Source organism: Anolis sagrei, chromosome 12 (assembly GCF_037176765.1).
Source record: "Anolis sagrei isolate rAnoSag1 chromosome 12, rAnoSag1.mat, whole genome shotgun sequence".
Taxonomy (NCBI): Eukaryota; Metazoa; Chordata; class Lepidosauria; order Squamata; family Dactyloidae; genus Anolis; species Anolis sagrei.
The window spans coordinates 18540658-18558467 of record NC_090032.1 but is presented as its reverse complement, the minus strand read 5'-3'; the positions used below and the strand labels follow the sequence as shown (position 1 = coordinate 18558467).

Below are 17810 nucleotides of genomic sequence, written 5' to 3'. Positions count from 1 at the left end.
CACAGATATGTCTAGGATTCCCCCAGGCAGGAAGCTGCCAGGCTTTGAAGCTGCGAAGCCATTCAATGCTAATCAAGGTGGCCAACAGCAACATTCACACTTGTCTCCAACAGACAAGAGTTCTTTCTCCCACCCTGGACATTCCACAGATATGTGTAGGATTCCCCCAGGCAGGAAGCTGCCAGGCTTTGAAGCTGCGAAGCCATTCAATGCTAATCAAGGTGGCCAACAGCAACATTCACACTTGTCTCCAACAGACAAGAGTTCTTTCTCCCACCCTGGACATTCCACAGATATGTATAGGATCTCCCCAGGCAGGAAGTTGCCAGGCTTTGAAGCTGCAAGGCCATTCAATGCTAATCAAGGTGGCCAACAGCAACATTCACACTTGCCTCCAACAGACAAGAGTTCTTTCTCCCAGTCTGGACATTCCACAGATATGTATAGGATTCCCTCAAGCAGGAAGTTGCCAGGCTTTGAAGCTGCAAGGCTCTTTGGCGTTAATGAAGTTAGCCAATTGCAACATTCACACTTGTCTCTAACAGACAAGAGTTTTTTCTCCCACCCTGGACATTCCACAGATACATAAACCTCACTTGCTTAGACCTCACAACCTCTGAGGATGCCTGCCATAGATGTGGGTGAAACATCAGGAGAGAGTGCTTCGAGAACATGACCAGACAGCCCAGAAAACTAACAACAATCCAAAGGCCCAGCGGCAGGTGAGAGGTTGCCATCTATTCCAACGGCTGCTAACATGGCCTCCAAGGAAAAGAAGAGCAGCCAGGAACAGCTCCATCGTTTGTTGGTTCCTCTATTCGTTTCCACCTGACACTTCTGTTAAAGAGGGAGAGAAGAGCAGCCAGGTCCAGCTCCATCATTTCTTGGTCCCTCTATTCGTTTCCACTTGCCACATCTGTGGAAGAGGGAGAGAAGAGCAGCCAAGAACAGCTCCATCGTTTCTTGGTCCATCTTTTCGTTTGCACTTGCCACTTCTGTGGAAGAGGGAGAGAAGAGCAGCCAGGAACAGCTCCATTGTTTCTTGGTCGCTCTTTTTGTTTCCAGCTGCCACTTCTGTGGAAGAGGGAGAGAAGAGCAGCCAGGTCCAACTCCATCATTTCTGGGTCCCTCTTTTCGTTTGCACTTGCCACTTCTGTGGAAGAGGGAGAGAAGAGCAGCCAGGCACAGCTCCAACGTTTCTTGGTCCCTCTTTTCGTTGCCACTTCTGTGGAAGAGGGAGAGAAGAGCAGCCAGGCATAGCTTCATTATTTCTTGGTCCCTCTTTTTGTTTCCAGCTGCCACTTCTGTGGAAGAGGGAGAGAAGAGCAGCCAGGCACAGCTCCAACGTTTCTTGGTCCCTCTTTGCGTTTCCACTTGTCACTTCTGTGGAAGAGGGAGAGAAGAGTAGCCAGGCACAGCTCCATCGTTTCTTGGTCCATCTATTCGTTTCCACCTGACACTTCTGTTGAAGAGGGAGAGAAGAGCAGCCAGGTCCAGCTCCATCATTTCTGGGTCCCTCTTTTCGTTTCCACTTGCCACTTCTGTGGAAGAGGGAGAGAAGAGCAGCCAGGTCCAGCTCCATCATTTCTGGGTCCCTCTTTTCGTTTCCACTTGCCACTTCTGTGGAAGAGGGAGAGAAGAGCAGCCAGGCACAGCTCCAACGTTTCTTGGTCCCTCTTTTCGTTGCCACTTCTGTGGAAGAGGGAGAGAAGAGCAGCCAGGTCCAGCTCCATCATTTCTTGGTCCCTCTATTCGTTCCCACTTGCCACTTCTGTGGAAGAGGGAGAGAAGAGCAGCCAGGTCCAGCTCCATCATTTCTTGGTCCCTCTTTGCGTTCCCACTTGCCACTTTGATAGAGGGAGAGAAGAGCAGCCAGGAACAGCTCCATCGTTTGTTGGTTCCTCTATTCGTTTCCACCTGACACTTCTGTGGAAGAGGGAGAGAAGAGCAGCCAGGTCCAGCTCCATCATTTCTTGGTCCCTCTATTCGTTTCCACCTGACACTTCTGTGGAAGAGGGAGAGAAGAGCAGCCAGGAACAGCTCCATTGTTTCTTGGTCCCTCTTTTCATTGCCACTTCTGTGGAAGATAGAAAGAAGAGCAGCCGGGAACAGCTCCATCGTTTCTTGGTCCCTCTTTTCGTTGCCACTTCTGTGGAAGATAGAGAGAAGAGCAGCCAGGTCCAGCTCCATCATTTCTTGGTCCCTCTTTTCGTTGCCACTTCTGTTGAAGAGGGAGGGAAGAGCAGCCAGGAATAGCTTCATTGTTTCTTCGTCTCTCTTTTTGTTTCCACCTGCCACTTCTGTGGGAGAGAAGATCAGCCAGGAACAGCTCCAACATTTCTTCGTCCCTCTTTTCGTTGCCACTTGCCACTTCTGTGGAAGAGGGAGAGAAGAGCAGCCAGGAACAGCTCCATCGTTTCTTGGTCCCTCTTTTCGTTTGCACTTGCCACTTCTGTGGAAGAGGGAGAGAAGAGCAGCCAGGAACAGCTCCATCGTTTCTTGGTCCCTCTTTTCGTTTGCACTTGCCACTTCTGTGGAAGAGGGAGAGAAGAGCAGCCAGGAACAGCTCCATCGTTTCTTGGTCCCTCTTTTCGTTTCCACTTGCCACTTCTGTGGAAGAGGGAGAGAAGAGCAGCCAGGAACAGCTCCATCCTTTCTTGGTCCCTAAAATAATTCTTTAAAAATCAGTAGATTAGTGAATTGTTTTGAAACTTGGCATGCTTGCAGTTGGCAATGTGGTCTACAACCGAAATAGGTTTCAGGGAGATAGGTCTTAAAATGGCTGAGGATTGAGCCTTTAAAGTTTTCCGTTCTAATCAATGGACCAGATATCTGCTAAATGAAACAGAAAACAGTCCTCCCCTTTCGGTTAACTTTCTGGTAAACGAAATGAGGGGTGAGACGGAAATGGACCCAAAAACGGGATGTGTTTTTGGCTCGAATGCACATGATTACTCTCTAGTTGGAAGTGGCAAGTCCAGACCTGCAAGCCAATATGGCACTTGGGATGCAGCAGGGCGTCACGTTCAACTAGATGCTCCCGTTCCTTGGCTCGGCTATTCCAAAACACTTCTGGGCACGTCGAGATTTTGATTTGCCCTTTTGCCAAGGACAGTGGGGCAGAACCCTTCGCCCGTCCCTCTCGAGCCAGGGCTGCCTGTTTCCTTCACGTGACAACCACACACACACACACACCCCACCCGCCTTGCCTTGGCTGCTCCGATCCATTGACCATACGCGCTGGTAGCTAATTAATTTCCACCCAGCAAAAGGTTGCCTTCTGGTCCGTTCCGTCTTTGCGCAGAGACAATCTGCAGGCTGATGCAAATGTGCTTGGTTTCAAGGAGAGGCGCCGGCCTCACTTGCAGCGCATACACAAATCCGAAGCTTGGTGGTCACGCAGGCACTCTGCACATGCTCAGACTCTCCTTGCTTCCGGTGCTACGGCGACTGGAGAAGAAACGTTTCCACCAGGCTCAGCAGATGGTCTGGCATGAGATTTCTGGAACTGTTTCTTTGAAGGGAAGGCAAGGATCATAGAATCATAGAATCAAAGAGTTGGAAGAGACCTCATGGGCCATCCAGTCCAACCCCCTGCCAAGAAGCAGGAATATTGCATTCAAATCACCCCTGACAAATGGCCATCCAGCCTCTGCTTAAAAGCTTCCAAAGAAGGAGCCTCCACCACACTCCGGGGCAGAGAGTTCCACTGCTGAACGGCTCTCACAGTCAGGAAGTTCTTCCTCATGTTCAGATGGAATCTCCTCTCTTGTAGTTTGAAGCCATTGTTCCGCGTCCTAGTCTCCAAGGAAGCAGAAAACAAGCTTGCTCCCTCCTCCCTGTGGCTTCCTCTCACATATTTATACATGGCTATCATATCTCCTCTCAGCCTTCTCTTCTTCAGGCTAAACATGCCCAGTTCCCTAAGCCGCTCCTCATAGGGCTTGTTCTCCAGACCCTTGATCATTTTAGTCGCCCTCCTCTGGACACATTCCAGCTTGTCAATATCTCTCTTGAATTGTGGTGCCCAGAATTGGACACAGTATTCCAGATGTGGTCTAACCAAAGCAGAATAGAGGGGTAGCATTACTTCCTTAGATCTAGACACTATGCTCCTATTGATGCAGGCCAAAATCCCATTGGCTTTTTTTGCCGCCACATCACATTGTTGGCTCATGTTTAACTTGTTGTCCACGAGGACTCCAAGATCTTTTTCACACGTACTGCTCTCGAGCCAGGCATTGTCCCCCATTCTGTATCTTTGCATTTCATTTTTTTCTGCCTAAGTGGAGTATCTTGCATTTGTCACTGTTGAACTTCATTTTGTTAGTTTTGGCCATTCATCTCTCTAATCTGTCAAGATCGTTTTGAATTCTGCTCCTGTCCTCTGGACTATTGGCTATCCCTCCCAATTTGGTGTCGTCTGCAAACTTGATGATCCTGCCTTCTAGCCCTTCATCTAAGTCATTAATAAAGATGTTGAACAGGACCGGGCCCAGGAGGGAACCCTGCGGCACTCCACTTGTCACTTCTTTCCAAGATGAAGAGGAAGCATTAGTGAGCACTCTCTGTGTTCGTCCACTTAACCAATTCCAGATCCACCTCACCGTAGTTTTGCCTAGCCCACATTGGACTAGTTTCCTTGCCAGAAGGTCATGGGGGACCTTGTCAAAGAAGGCCTTCCTGAAATCCAGGTACGCTACATCCACGGCATTCCCCGCATCTACCCAGCTTGTAGCTCTATCGAAGAAAGAGATCAGATGAGTCTGGCATGACTTGTTTTTGATAAATCCATGTTGACTATTAGCGATGACCGCATTTGTTTCTAAGTGTTTGCAGACCACTTCCTTAACAATCTTTTCCAGAATCTTGCCCGGTATCGACGTGAGGCTGACCGGACGGTAGTTGTTTGGGTCGTCCTTTTTTCCCTTCTTGAAGATTGGGACCACATTGGCCCTCCTCCAATCTGCTGGAACTTCTCCCGTTCTCCAAAATCGGACTTTCCCAGGCGTACCAAAGGACAAGGGCACCAGTCTCAAGTGTGTGTCTTGGCGAGAAGAGACCCCATTTGGCCACCAGATTTTGGACATCTCCTCCTCCACAAAAGGAAACATCACATTGCTTCCCAAAGTGTCCTCTTTGATGCCCTTTGTTTTACAAGGTCTTTCCCTTCTCCTGTCTCCAAAGGAGAGGGCAAACATGGCAGTCTTCCTGTTTCCTTATTGCAGCACCATTCGTGGTGGGTTAGACTGACAATGAGAAACCTTATGGAGTTTGGGCGTTGGCATGAGTGGGCATTCACCAAAGCCATGCCTGTGCTAACCCTCCAGGCCTCGAACAGTTGGAATTCCTAAGTAGCGGCGAGTTTTCCAGGCTGTCTGGCCATGTTCTAGAAGCATTCTGGTGGTCCACGCTCTTGTTACATCCCGAATAGATTACTACAATGCACTCTACGTGGGGCTGCCTTTGAAGACTGTTCGTAAACTTCAATTAGTCCAGCAGGCGGCGGCCAGATTAGTCACCGGAGCGTCATACAGGGAGCATACCACCCCTCTGTTATGTCAGCTCCACTGGCTGCCGATCCAGTTCTGAGCACAATTCAAAGTGCTGGTTCTGACCTACAAAACCCTATACGGCTCCGGCCCAGCTTACCTGTCTGAACGCATCTCCTTCTACATCCCGCCTCGGAGTTTAAGATCTTCTGCGGAGGCCCTGCTCTCGACCCCACCTCTATCACAAGTGAGATTGATGGGGACGAGGAGCATGGCCTTCTCGGTGGTGGCCCCTCGCCTCTGGAATTCACTTCCTGAGGAAATTAGGTCATCGACATCCCTCCTCTCTTTTAGAAGGAAACTAAAAACATGGATATGGGACCAGGCCTTTGGGAAATCTGGCAGATAGACAAAGGACAATGCCGACTAGACTTGATAGGATTTGACAATGTGGAATGAACTTACAGATTCTGAGCTGGCGAACGTTGAACATTAGATTGATTTTTATTGATTGTGATGTATAACTTGATTGTTTATAGTTGCTGTTGATACATGTTTTATCTTATTGTCTGTTGTTGGCATCGAATTGTGCCTTTTGTAAGCCGCCCTGAGTCCCCCTGAGTGGGGTTCCTGTGGAATAATGTCCAGTGTGTGGGAGAAAGAACTCTTGTCTGTTGGAGGCAAGTGGGAATGTTGTAATAAATCACCTTGATTAGCATTGCAAAGCCTCGCAGCTTCAAAGCCTGGCTGCATCCTGCCGGGCGGAATCCTTTGTTGGGAGGTGTTAGCTGGCCCTGATTGGTTCTTTTCCAAGCTTTTTGGCCATGTTCCAGAAGAATTTTCTCCTGACGTTTCGCCCACATGTATGGCAGGCATCCTCAGAGGTTGTGAGGTCTGTTGGAAACTAGGCAAGTGGGGTTTATTTACCTGTGGAATAATGTCCAGAGTGGGAGAAAGAACTCTTGTCTGTTGGAGGCAAGTGGGAATGTTGTAATTAATCATGGCAAAGCCTTGCAGATTCAAAGCCTGGCTGCTTCCTGCCTGGGGGAATCCTTTTTTGGGAGGTGTTAGCTGGCCTTGATTGTTTCCTGTCTGGAATTCCCCTGTTTTCTGAGAGTTGCTATTTATGTAAAGGTAAGGTAAAGATTTTCCCCTGACATTAAGTCCAGTTGTGTCCAACTCTGGGGGTTGGTGCTCTTCTCCATTTCTAACCAAAGAGCTGGCGTTGTCCATAGACACCTCCAAGGTCATGTGGCCGGCATGACTGCATTGAGCGCCTTTATCTTCCCACCTGAGCGGTAACTATTGATCTACTCACATTTGCATGTTTTTGAACTGCTAGGTTGGCAGAAGCTGGGGCTGACAGCATGAGCCATAACCAGGTCTTCTCCTTGTCAGCTTTTCCTTCAATTTTGTCAAGGAACTGCCCATGCAATGCTTTGTTGTGCCATGCTTTGTTGTGCCAGACACCTCCAAGGTCATGTGGCCGGCATGACTGCATTGAGCGCCTTTATCTTCCCACCTGAGCGGTAACTATTGATCTACTCACATTTGCATGTTTTTGAACTGCTAGGTTGGCAGAAGCTGGGGCTGACAGCGTGAGCCATAACCAGGTCTTCTCCTTGTCAGCTTTTCCTTCAATTTTGTCAAGGAACTGCCCGTGCAATGCTTTGTTGGGCCAGCTGTCATCTCTGGTTGGGAGTGCAGTTTTCTTGTACTGACTCTTTATCTGCTGTGCTTTGAGAAGTTTCCGATTATTGACTTCATTTAAGCAGGTTCTTGGCATATTCTGCAGGGCGTGTTTTTCTTCTTCAACTGCTTTGTTCTTGTTATTATTATTTGATACACAACAAGATGAGTCCACAGCAGACAAAATCACTCTGCTGGCTGTTGTATTGGATCACAACATCGCACACTTCCCAAGCGTGTAGGACTGTGTGATGTATTGGTGAATAATGCGTGCAGATCCCAGTAAGGTGGCCTTTTGCAGCCGACAGATGATAATTTTGTCAGTGCCAATTGTGTTTAAGTGCAGGCCAAGGTCTTGAGGCACTGCACCCAGTGTGCCAATCACCACTGGGACCACCTTGACTGGCTTGTGCCAGAGTCTTTGCAGTTTGATCTTTAAATCCTCATGTCGTGTCAGCTTTTCGAGTTGTTTCTCTGCAATCCTGCTGTCACTTGGGATTGCAACATCGACAATCCATACTTTGTTTTTCAACACAATTGTGAGGTCAGGAGTGTTGTGCTCCGAAACTCACTCTGTCTGAATTCGGAAGTCCCAGAGGAGTTTGGCATGTTCATTCTCTGTAACTTTTTCCGGCTTGTGATCCCACTAGTTCTTTGTCGCAGGCAGATGGTGTTTGTGGCACAAGTTCCAATTAATCATCTGAGCAATGGTGTTGTGCCTCTGCTTGGAGTCTGTCTGCGCTATCTTCTTGCAGCAGCTGAGGATGGGATCTATTGTTTCGTCTACTTCCTTGCAGAGTCTACACCGTCGTCGACTTTTCTATTCTGGCTTTGATGGCACTGGTTCGAATTGCCTGTTCTTGGGCTGCAGGAATCAGGCCCTCCATCTCCTTTGCTGTTGTTGTTGTTGTTGTTGTCATCCAACATTATTATGGTTGTTATTGATATTATTATCCTTTGTTGTTGTTGTTGTTATTCAAAACACAACAAGATGAGTCCATAGTAAACAAGGTCACTCTGCTGGCTTTTGTATTGGATCACACATCGGACACTTCCCATTATTATTACTATTATTGTTGTTATTATTATTCTTGCTATTTGAAACACAACAAGATGAGTCCACAGTAAACAAGGTCACTCTGCTGGCTGTTGTATTGGATCACACATTGGACACTTCCAAAGTGTCTAGGACTGTGTGATGTATCAGCGAATAATGTGTGCAGATCCCAGTAAGGTTCTGCAGCTGGCAGGTGGTTATTTTGTAAGCACCGATTGTGTTCAAGTGCAGGCCAAGGTCTTTAGGCACTGCACCCAGTGTGCTTATCACCACTGGGACCACCTTGACTGGCTTGTTCTAATATTTCCACAAACCCCGATGACATCTAGACATTTGATGATCCAACAATGTGGAAGTGAGACAAATGCATTGTTGTTGTTGTTGTTGTTATTATTATTATTATTATTATTATTATTATTATTATTATTATTTGAAGCACAACAACATTAGTCCACAGCAAACAAGACCAGCTTGTGCCAAAGTCTTTGCTATTATTATTATTATTATTATTATTATTATTATTATTATTAGAAACACAACAAGATGAGTCCACAGCAGACAAGATCACTCTGCTGGCTGTTGTATTGGATCACACGTCAGACACATCCCAAGTGTCTAGATTATTATTATTATTATTGACACAAAAGCACAGTATGTCACAGCAAACGAAATCTATATGCTGGGTTTCGTATCACAAAACCACAAGTCGAACACTTCCCAAGCGTCTAGGACTGTGTGATGTATTTTCGAATGATGCGCGCAGATCCAAGTCAGGTGGCCTTTTGCAGTCGATAGATCGTGATTTTGTCGATGTTTATTGTTTCCGAATGCCGACTCCCAGTGTGCCGATGACCACTGGGACCACCTGGACTGGTTGATGCCAGAGCCTTTGCAGTTCGATTTTGAGGTCCTGGTAACTGCTGAGTTTTTCCTATTGTTTTTCGTCAATTCAACTGTCATGTTTTATGACAGTCAAATATCAGCTATCAAACGTCTAAGAAATCTCACAAAATCTTACACCTACTGTACATGGATGACCTGAAGCTGTATGGAAAAATCGAAACTGAAATCCAGTCTCTGACTAACACTGTCCGAACATGATTGTTGTTGTTATTATTATTATTTAATACACAACAAGATTAGTACACAGCAAACAAAATCACCATGCTGGGTGTTGTATTGGATCACACGTCGCGCCCTTCCCAAGTGTCTAGGACTGTGTGATGTATCAAATCAAAACATTTATTTCGGTCATTGACCAGCACAGGAAATAGTGTGACTGTGTGATGTATCGGCAAATAATGCATGCAGATCCAAATAGGGTGGCCTTTTGCAGATGGCAGATGGGAATTTTGTCAGCGCCGATTGTGTTTAAGTGTAGGCCAAGGTCTTTAGGCACTGCACCCAATGTGCCGATCACCACTGGGACCACCTTTACTGGTTTGTGCCAGAGTCTTTGCATTATTATTATTATTATTGACACAAAAGCACAGTATGTCACAGCAAACGAGATCTCTATGCTGGATTTCGTATCACAAAATCACAATTCGAACACTTCCCAATCGTCTAGAACTGTGTGATGTATTTCCGAATGAGGCGCGCAGATCCAAGTCAGTTGACAGATTGTGATTTTGTCAATGTTTATTGTTTCCAAATGCCAGCTGAGATCTTTTGGGCACTAATGACCACTGGGACCATTTGTACTGGTTTATGCCAGTATTTATTATTATTATTATTATTATTATTATTATTATTATTAGAAACACAACAAGATGAGTCCACAGCAGACAAGATCACTCCACTGGCTATTGTATCAGCTCACACGTCGGGCACATCCCAAGTGTCTAGGATTATTATTATTATTATTATTATTATTATTATTATTATTATTAGAAACACAACAAGATGAGTCCACAGCAGACAAGGTCACTCCACTGGCTGTTGTATTGGCTCACACGTCGAACACATCCCAAGTGTCTAGGATTATTATTATTATTATTATTATTATTATTACCCGACATTCTGCCGGACTGTTTATGTCGGATAAGCGAGACTCTTCTGTAGCTACAAAAAGAGCCCAAAATGTGAAAATATTTTGCTTTTGTTGCTTGAATTATCCATGTTTAGGAAATGCGGGTACATTGTGTGTGATTCCAACTCCTTATTCAAAATTTTCCCCAGAAGGAGAGTGATGTCTTCAAGATCTCAGGCACACCGGGCTGTGTCTTCTTCTCCGGCATATGAAATGTGGCATTATCTGTTACCAGTCGCTCTCTGATCGACAAGAGCTGCGATTGGCCCCAATTATTCCACCTGTCTAACATCTCACAACTTTTCTTTGCCAGTTTTCAGATACAAATGCAGGACAATGGTGGGAATTGCTTTTGTGGGAGCCAGGGAGGGGAAGGTGGATGATTTGAAGGATGTGTCGGTTGGGTTTGGGGAAGGAACGTGGGATCGAAGACGTCCGAAAACGGACCGACAACCGAGTATTTTGGGAAAGGAAGCCTTTGACGAGAGTTTGACAGTGCGATGTTGCCTTTTCCCACCGTTTTTGTGACTAGGGACGCTAAAGTCTGCTAATAAAGTGCATTTAACTCCTTAAACTAATGCATTTGAGAGCTTTTCCACCTCTCCGATGCTGCATAAATCCGTCTAACCTTCATCTCCTCATCCTAACACCTAAACCTGACTAAACCGTATAACTAGTGCTTGATCCATTGCTGGCTAAAACCGCTAAACCCCAAACCAAATCCCAAACTGAACCCCCTTCCCCATCAAAACCAAAACAAAACCAAAACAAAAAAATTCCAAAACTAACGGAAACCTAACCGCTAATTTCAATCGGGCGCTTAAACTGCTATGTTACCTGACCTCTCTAAACATGCTAACCTCTGACCTTTGACGTTCCAGATGGCGTATATGTCTCTCTCTCTACTTTTATTTTTGTGTTCTTTTCCTTCTTAACCATCTGCAAATCTCTCTCTAAACTCTTTGAAGGGAACAGTGATAATGAGCGACTGGCGATTGCTAGACAGAGAATTCCGTATCGGCTCGGTCGAGTAGTAGATGAGTGGCTACTCGACAAAGGTAATTAACCAATAATTAATTCCGGTTAATAATTAATGAGCAAGTAAAATAACAAACAAGCAAAGGTTTAAAGGTGCAGTCCTCCCCGTCCTGCTTCTTGCCCCCGTGACCTTTGTTCTCCCCATTTTCCTTTCTTTTCTCTTTCCAAAGATATGCTTTGTGGTTTATTCACTGCGCAGGTTGATGTTTCAAAGCTGGTGACATATCTTCCCTACTTAGACGATTGGCTGTTGTCCCAGTAGGATGGTCTTCCAAGTGTAGTCTTTGGTGGTGGATATGTAGGTGACTGTGGAGCATGTCTTGACCCGCATGTTCTTCCACAGTAAGGAGATCAGTTTCCAAGTGGAATTTGTTTATTTTATTTATTAGCTGTATCTACCACGTGTTGCTGTGGCCAACCTTCCCTCTCTCTTTCTCTCCTTCTTTCCCTCCTTCCATCTCTCCCTCTTTCTTTCCTTTTTTTCTGTCCTTCTCTCCTTCCTTCTCTACCTCTTTCTTTCCTTCCTCCTTTTTCTTTTCCTTCCCCTTTCTCTCCTTTCTTCCTTCTCTACCTCCTTTCTTCCTTTGCTTTTTGCTTCCTTCCTTCTCTCTTTCCTTCTTTCCTTCCTTTACTCCATTTTTCCTTCCTTTCCTTTTTTCTGTCCTTCTCTCCTTCCTTCCTTCTCTACCTCTTTCTTTCCTTCCCCTTTTTCTTTTCCTTCCTCTTTCTCTCCTTTCTTCCTTCTCTACCTCTTTCCTTCCTTTGCTTTTCGCTTCCTTCCTTCTTTCTTTCCTTCTTTTCTTCCCTCCCTCTTTTTCTGCTTCTTTCCTTCCTTCCATCACTCCCTTTTTCCTTCCTTTCCTTTTTTCTGTCCTTCTCTCCTTCCTTCCTTCCTTCCTTCTCTACCTCTTTCTTTCCTTCCTCTTTTTCTTTTCCTACCTCTTTCTCTCCTTTCTTCCTTCTCTACCTCTTTCCTTCCTTTGCTTTTTGCTTCCTTCCTTCTCTCTTTCCTTCTTTCCTTCCCTCCCTCTTTTTCTACTTCTTTCCTTCCTTCCTTCACTCCCTTTTTCCTTCCTTTCCTTTTTCTGTCTTTCTCTCTTTCCTTCCTTCTCTACCTCTTTCTTTCCTTCCCCTTTTTCTTTTCCTTCCTCTTTCTTCCTTCTCTACCTCTTTCCTTCCTTTGCTTTTCGCTTCCTTCCTTCTCTCTTTCCTTCTTTTCTTCCCTCCCTCTTTTTCTGCTTCTTTCCTTCCTTCCATCACTCCCTTTTTCCTTCCTTTCTTTTTTTCTGTCCTTCTCTCCTTCCTTCCTTCCTTCTCTACCTCTTTCTTTCCTTCCCCCTTTTTTTATTTCCTTTCTCTTTCTCTCCTTTATTCCTTCTCTAGTTCTTTCCTTCGCTCTTTGCTTCCATGCTCACTTTCCACCACAAGCTTAGGTTTGGAAGAAACCACAAAGGCCACCTAAGGTAAAGGGTGTTTCTCAACCTGGGAGTCGCCAAACACTCACTTTCCATCACATAGAGCAGTGTTTCTCAACCTGGGAGTCGCCAAACCACAGCACTGCTGGTCACAACTGACCTCATACATAGCTGTCTACACACTCACTTTCCACCACATAGAGCAGCGTTTCTCAACCTGGGAGTCTCCAAACACCACAGCACTGCTGGTCACAGCTGACCTCACGCATAGCTGTCTGCACACTCACTTTCCATCACTTAGAGCAGTGTTTCTCAATCTTGGGTGGGGTCACAAAAGACTGGTGTCAGAGGGGTCGCTAAAGGCCATCAGAAAACACAGTATTTTCTTTGTCGTGAGGGTTCTGTGTGGAAAGTTTGACCCAATTTGATTGTTCTCAAGTCGCTTCTTACACGATTAAAAAAACTGTTTTGCCACCATAGCCCCTTCATGACCCGCATCTGAAGGCCCCCAAAGGAGAGTCCGACAACCTTCAAAAGCTCTTGTAGTCAAGTAGTTCTTCCTGATATCTAGGTAGAGCCCATTGGTTTGTGTTCTGTTGCGCAGCAGAAAGCAAGCTTGGTCTGCTTTCTCCATAACCTTCCTTTAGATCAGTGGTTTCCAAACTTTTTTGACCAGGGACCACCTTGACCAGGGACCACTTTGACCAGGGACCATTTGACCAGGGACCACTTTGACCAGGGACCACCTTGGCCAGGGACCACTTTGACCAGATACCACTTTGACCAGGCAGCACTTTGAGCTGGTACCACTTTGATCAGGGACACCTTGACCAGAAACCACTTTGACCAGGGACTACTTGAACTAGGATCACCTCGATCAGGAACCACATTGACCATGGACTACTTTGATCAGGAACCACTTTTATCAGGGACACCTTGACCAAGAACCACTTGAATAGAGACCACCTCAATCAGGGGCCACCTTGACCAGGGACCAATTGTCCAGGGACAACTTTGACCAGGGACCACTTGACCAGGCACCACCTTGTCCAGGTACCACCTTGACCAGGTACCACTTTGACCAGGGACTACTTGAACAGGGACCACCTTGAGCAGGGACCACCTTAACCAGGGACCACCTTAACCAGGAACCACTTTGATCAGGGACTATTTTGATCAGGAACCACTTTTATCAGGGACACCTTGACCAGCAACCACTTGACCAGGGGCCACTTTGACCAGTAAATACTTGAATAGGGACCACCTCAATCAGGGACCACCTGGACCAGGGACCACTTTGACCATGAACCACTCTCCAATATTAGTACCAAAAGGGTTATGAATCACTTTTTGATCAACTTTAGATTCGCTTTGGTTATTGGGGTGCTGATTCAGAAAACTGAACTGGATAGCCCACATCAGCTCTAGTTTCTGATCCAGGACATATGCCATCTAATAGTCACCATCTGCTCGTCCACAGAAAACCATATTTAATAATCTAGAGCTGATGTGGTAGTGTTGGGGAATCAGTCTCTCCCCTCCCGACATCCTAGTTGCCTCGGCCCTATCAGAGGATTTCACGAGACCAGTCACACTCATTGCCACGGTGTAGTAATGGTGAGACCACGGACCATATTTTTGTTCTTGCGGACCACTGGTGGTCCACTGACCACAGGTTAGGAGCCACTGCTTTAGATATCTAAAGATCATGTCATCTCAGTCATCTCTTCTCCTAGCTACACATCCCTATCTCCCTCATTCATTCCTCTGTCATCTTGGTCACCCTTTTCTGTGTCATTCAGAAGGAAGTGGACAAATTTCAGATGTCCATCCTGTGTAGATGCAGGGCAGGAATAGCAACAGGACAGCCTTTGTGTCATTTGTTGGCACCAGAGGCTAAAGAGGTTGGAGACTTGGAGGAAGGAGGAAGAATGTGGATAGATAACTACAGGGCAGGGGCATTCCTCTTGCTCATAGGCTCGTAGAGGATGCACATGGCCTCAACATGTTCCCATCAATCCCAAAATTGGCAGAGTGGATATTGCAAAACGTGGAGGTATTACACTCTGCACATTCTCTAGGCCATTCCTTTTGCATGAGACCTCCCCATATTCAGAGGCACAAAGATAGGGGTCTCCAAGGAACCCTAGTTGAGACATTAAAGATGAACTGTGGCCCTTCCTTGCCTTTCTCTCTCTCTCCCTCTCTCTCTCTCTTTCTTTCTTTCTTTCCCCAACACCATTGAATCCAAAGCTTGGCACCATTGTGCCACGCATTCATTTCCTCGCCTTGCAGCCTTGACTGTCTGCTGGGTCTGGACATACAAAGCGTGACGTTGCCACAGCCTTCATTGTGCTACATCAGGCGTCGGCAGGGACAAAAAAGAAAGCTGCTGATCGGCAGCCGAGCGTCTCCCTCTTCAACCTGCCCACTCTTCGACCCTACAAACGTCCCCATTTTCACAAAACCAAGGGGCAGGAATTCACGTCTGCAGTTACGAATGGCTCACCACCGAAGCTGTGTTGCTATGCAGTGAGTCCCACCCCGACCCTCCCGATCCCCATTTACCGGGCAGCAGCTGCTCCGATCGATATGAGTCCATTCCCTTGTCGCTTGGGAAGCAGCTGACTGACATCCCGGCCTTCTCTTGTGAGCAATCTTCCTTGCAAGAGGCAGGCGTGGGGTCCCTGTCGCAATTCTCCCTCATGCCGGAGATCGTTCATGGAAAGGGAGGTGCAACGTCAGTCTTTGGCTTCCCAGTTGACAAGGGAATAGACCTTGCATCGATCGCTGTGGCCACTGCTCGGTAAGTAGGGATGGCACAGTCTCTACATTATCCCCAAGAGCAAGCATGGGTAGACCCAGGCCCTCCTCTCACTCACCATCCTATCCTTCCTTCCTTCTCTCTTTTCTTCCTCCTTCCCCTCCCTTCTTTCTCCTTCCATTCCACCCTTTCATCCTTCCTTCCTTTCTCTCTTTTCTTCCTTACTCCGTCCCTCTCTCCCTCCCTCAATCCCTTCCTTACCTACCTCTTTCTCCCTCCTTCCTTCCCTTCCACCCTTTCATCCTTCCTTCCTTCTCTCTCTCCCTCCTTCCTTCTTTTCTTTCTTCCCTTTTGTCTTTCATTCCTTCTCTTTCTCCCTACCTTGCTTCCTTCCTTCCGTCCATCAATTCCCTTCCACTCTTTCTTCCTTCTATCCTTTGCCTTTTTGTCCTTCTTTCCTTCCCTCTTTCCTCCCTCCTTCTCTCTCCCCCTCTCTATTTTCTTCATTCCCTTTTGTCCTTCCTTCCTTCCTTCCTTCCTTCCGTCCGTCCTTCCTTCCTTCCTTCCTTCCATCCCTTCCACCCTTTCATCCTTACCTCCCTTTTATCTTTCCTTCCTTCTCTCCTTTCTTCCTTACCTCCCTCTCTCCCCTTCGTCTTTCTCCTTCCATTCTTACCTTTCACCCTTTCGGCCTTCCTTCCTTCGCTTTCCTCTCTCTCTCCCTCTTTCCCCTTCCTTCCCTTTAGTCTTCCTTCTCTCTTTCCTTTATCCCTTCCATCCTTCCTTCTCTTCCTCCCTTTGTCTTTCCTTCCCTCTTTCTTTCCATCCTTCCCTTCCACCTTTCCTTCCTTTCTTCCCTTCCTCTGTTTTGTTCTTCCTTCCTTTTCTCCTTCCTTCCTCCTTCTCTCTCTGCCTCTTTCTCCTTCCATCTTTCCCTTTTGTCCATCCTTCCTTCCTTCTCCTTCCTTCCCTTCCTTCCTTCCTTCCTTCCAGCACCAGGTAGCCAGTCGTCCTAGTAGGGGAGTGCTCACATGTGGTTCCCAAGTTAGAAAGTTGTGCCCATGCCTGGTTAGGGCAATGCAACTCACGTGGTCCATGGGCCAGAGTGGATCTATGACCCATCCAATGAGGTTGCCTTGGGAATAAAATAATAATGGCTCAAATATATACACATATATTTCACGGAGATTAAAATGCACTCATTTAAAGCTTTGGTGCTCTTTAGCCCAAAGGGCTCTTGGCATCCTTTTGCCTTGGAACAGTTTCGGGGAGCGACGAATAGCAATATAATCCCAGCATTGGCATGCAGGTCATTAAAGCGAAAGGAATGGCTGTGCGCATACGTGAAAAGCAGGCTTTGCAAGGGAGAGGTTTGCATTCACCACCTGACTCTATCCAAAGGTCAATTCAATCCTGTTTCAAGTCTGATCCAAATGTCTAGCTGTGGATGATGGGAGTTGGAGTCCAGCACTTGCCTGCAAAGATGTGTCCCGTGCCTCTTTCTCACCAGCTTTGCAACCATCTCTCCTGCCTTTGGAACGTCCCAGGGAAATGAAAACATGGGTTGCGCCTTGTGTGTCTGCGTGTGGGGTGTGAATGGGGAGCGCTGTACCTTTAACGCTTTAAACGTCAATGGGGAAAGGAGCGAGTGTAACAAAACAAAACAAAAGCCAAGCAAATAGACAACAAACAAGCAAAAAGCCGAGGCAAAAGATCATTCTAAATCTCAGTCTAACCAGCTAATAACACTTTAACCTGATTTTAACTCAAAACAAGTGCTAAACCATGTTCTTAACCGATAATAGTCCAAATTAAATAACCAGTTTAGTTGGTGTTGCTTTTCTAAAGGGAGAGGAAAGAGGCATCGAGTTGACCACGTTCAGTATTGGGGAGCTTGAAAGACGTTGGTTGATGGAGAGCCCTGGGGTGCAACCACGAAAGAAATGCAATTGGTTGGGATGAATGCCGCAACACATTCCCCGCACATTCCCCGTCTTCTCTCTCTTTCCTTTCTCCTGCTGATCGTTCTACATTCACATAGCAAAGCCAAGACAGGTAGAGTGAGAGCCACGGAGGTCATCTAGACCAGGCACGGGCAAACTTCGGCCCTCCACGTGCTTTGGACTTCAACTCCCACAATTCCTAACAGCCGGAAAGAGAGAAGGAAGGAAAGATAAAAGGGAGGGAAGGAAGGAGAAAGAGAGAGAGAAAAAAGAAAGGATGGAAGGATAGAAGGGAAGGAGAGAGGGAGGTGGAGGAAAGAGAGAAGGAAGGAAAGACAAAAGGGAGGGAAGGAAGGAGAAAGAGGGAGAGAGAGAAGAAA

At 46.6% G+C, this 17810-nt stretch overlaps 1 protein-coding gene across 23 annotated transcripts in view; it reads left to right on the top strand.

Annotated features, from left to right (window-relative positions):
- The window catches only part of NRXN2 (neurexin 2), an 888378-nt gene that overhangs the window by 786104 nt on the left and 84464 nt on the right, over window positions 1-17810 (top strand). For 16 of the 23 annotated variants that reach the window (XM_067472511.1, XM_067472506.1, XM_067472510.1 and 13 more), the window contains one exon: window positions 11239-11328. The exons of the other annotated variants lie outside the window; for them this stretch is intronic. In XM_067472511.1, the coding sequence (XP_067328612.1) occupies window positions 11239-11328 (90 nt within the window). The remainder of the gene's footprint in view (window positions 1-11238; window positions 11329-17810) is intronic. 23 annotated transcript variants of the gene reach the window in all.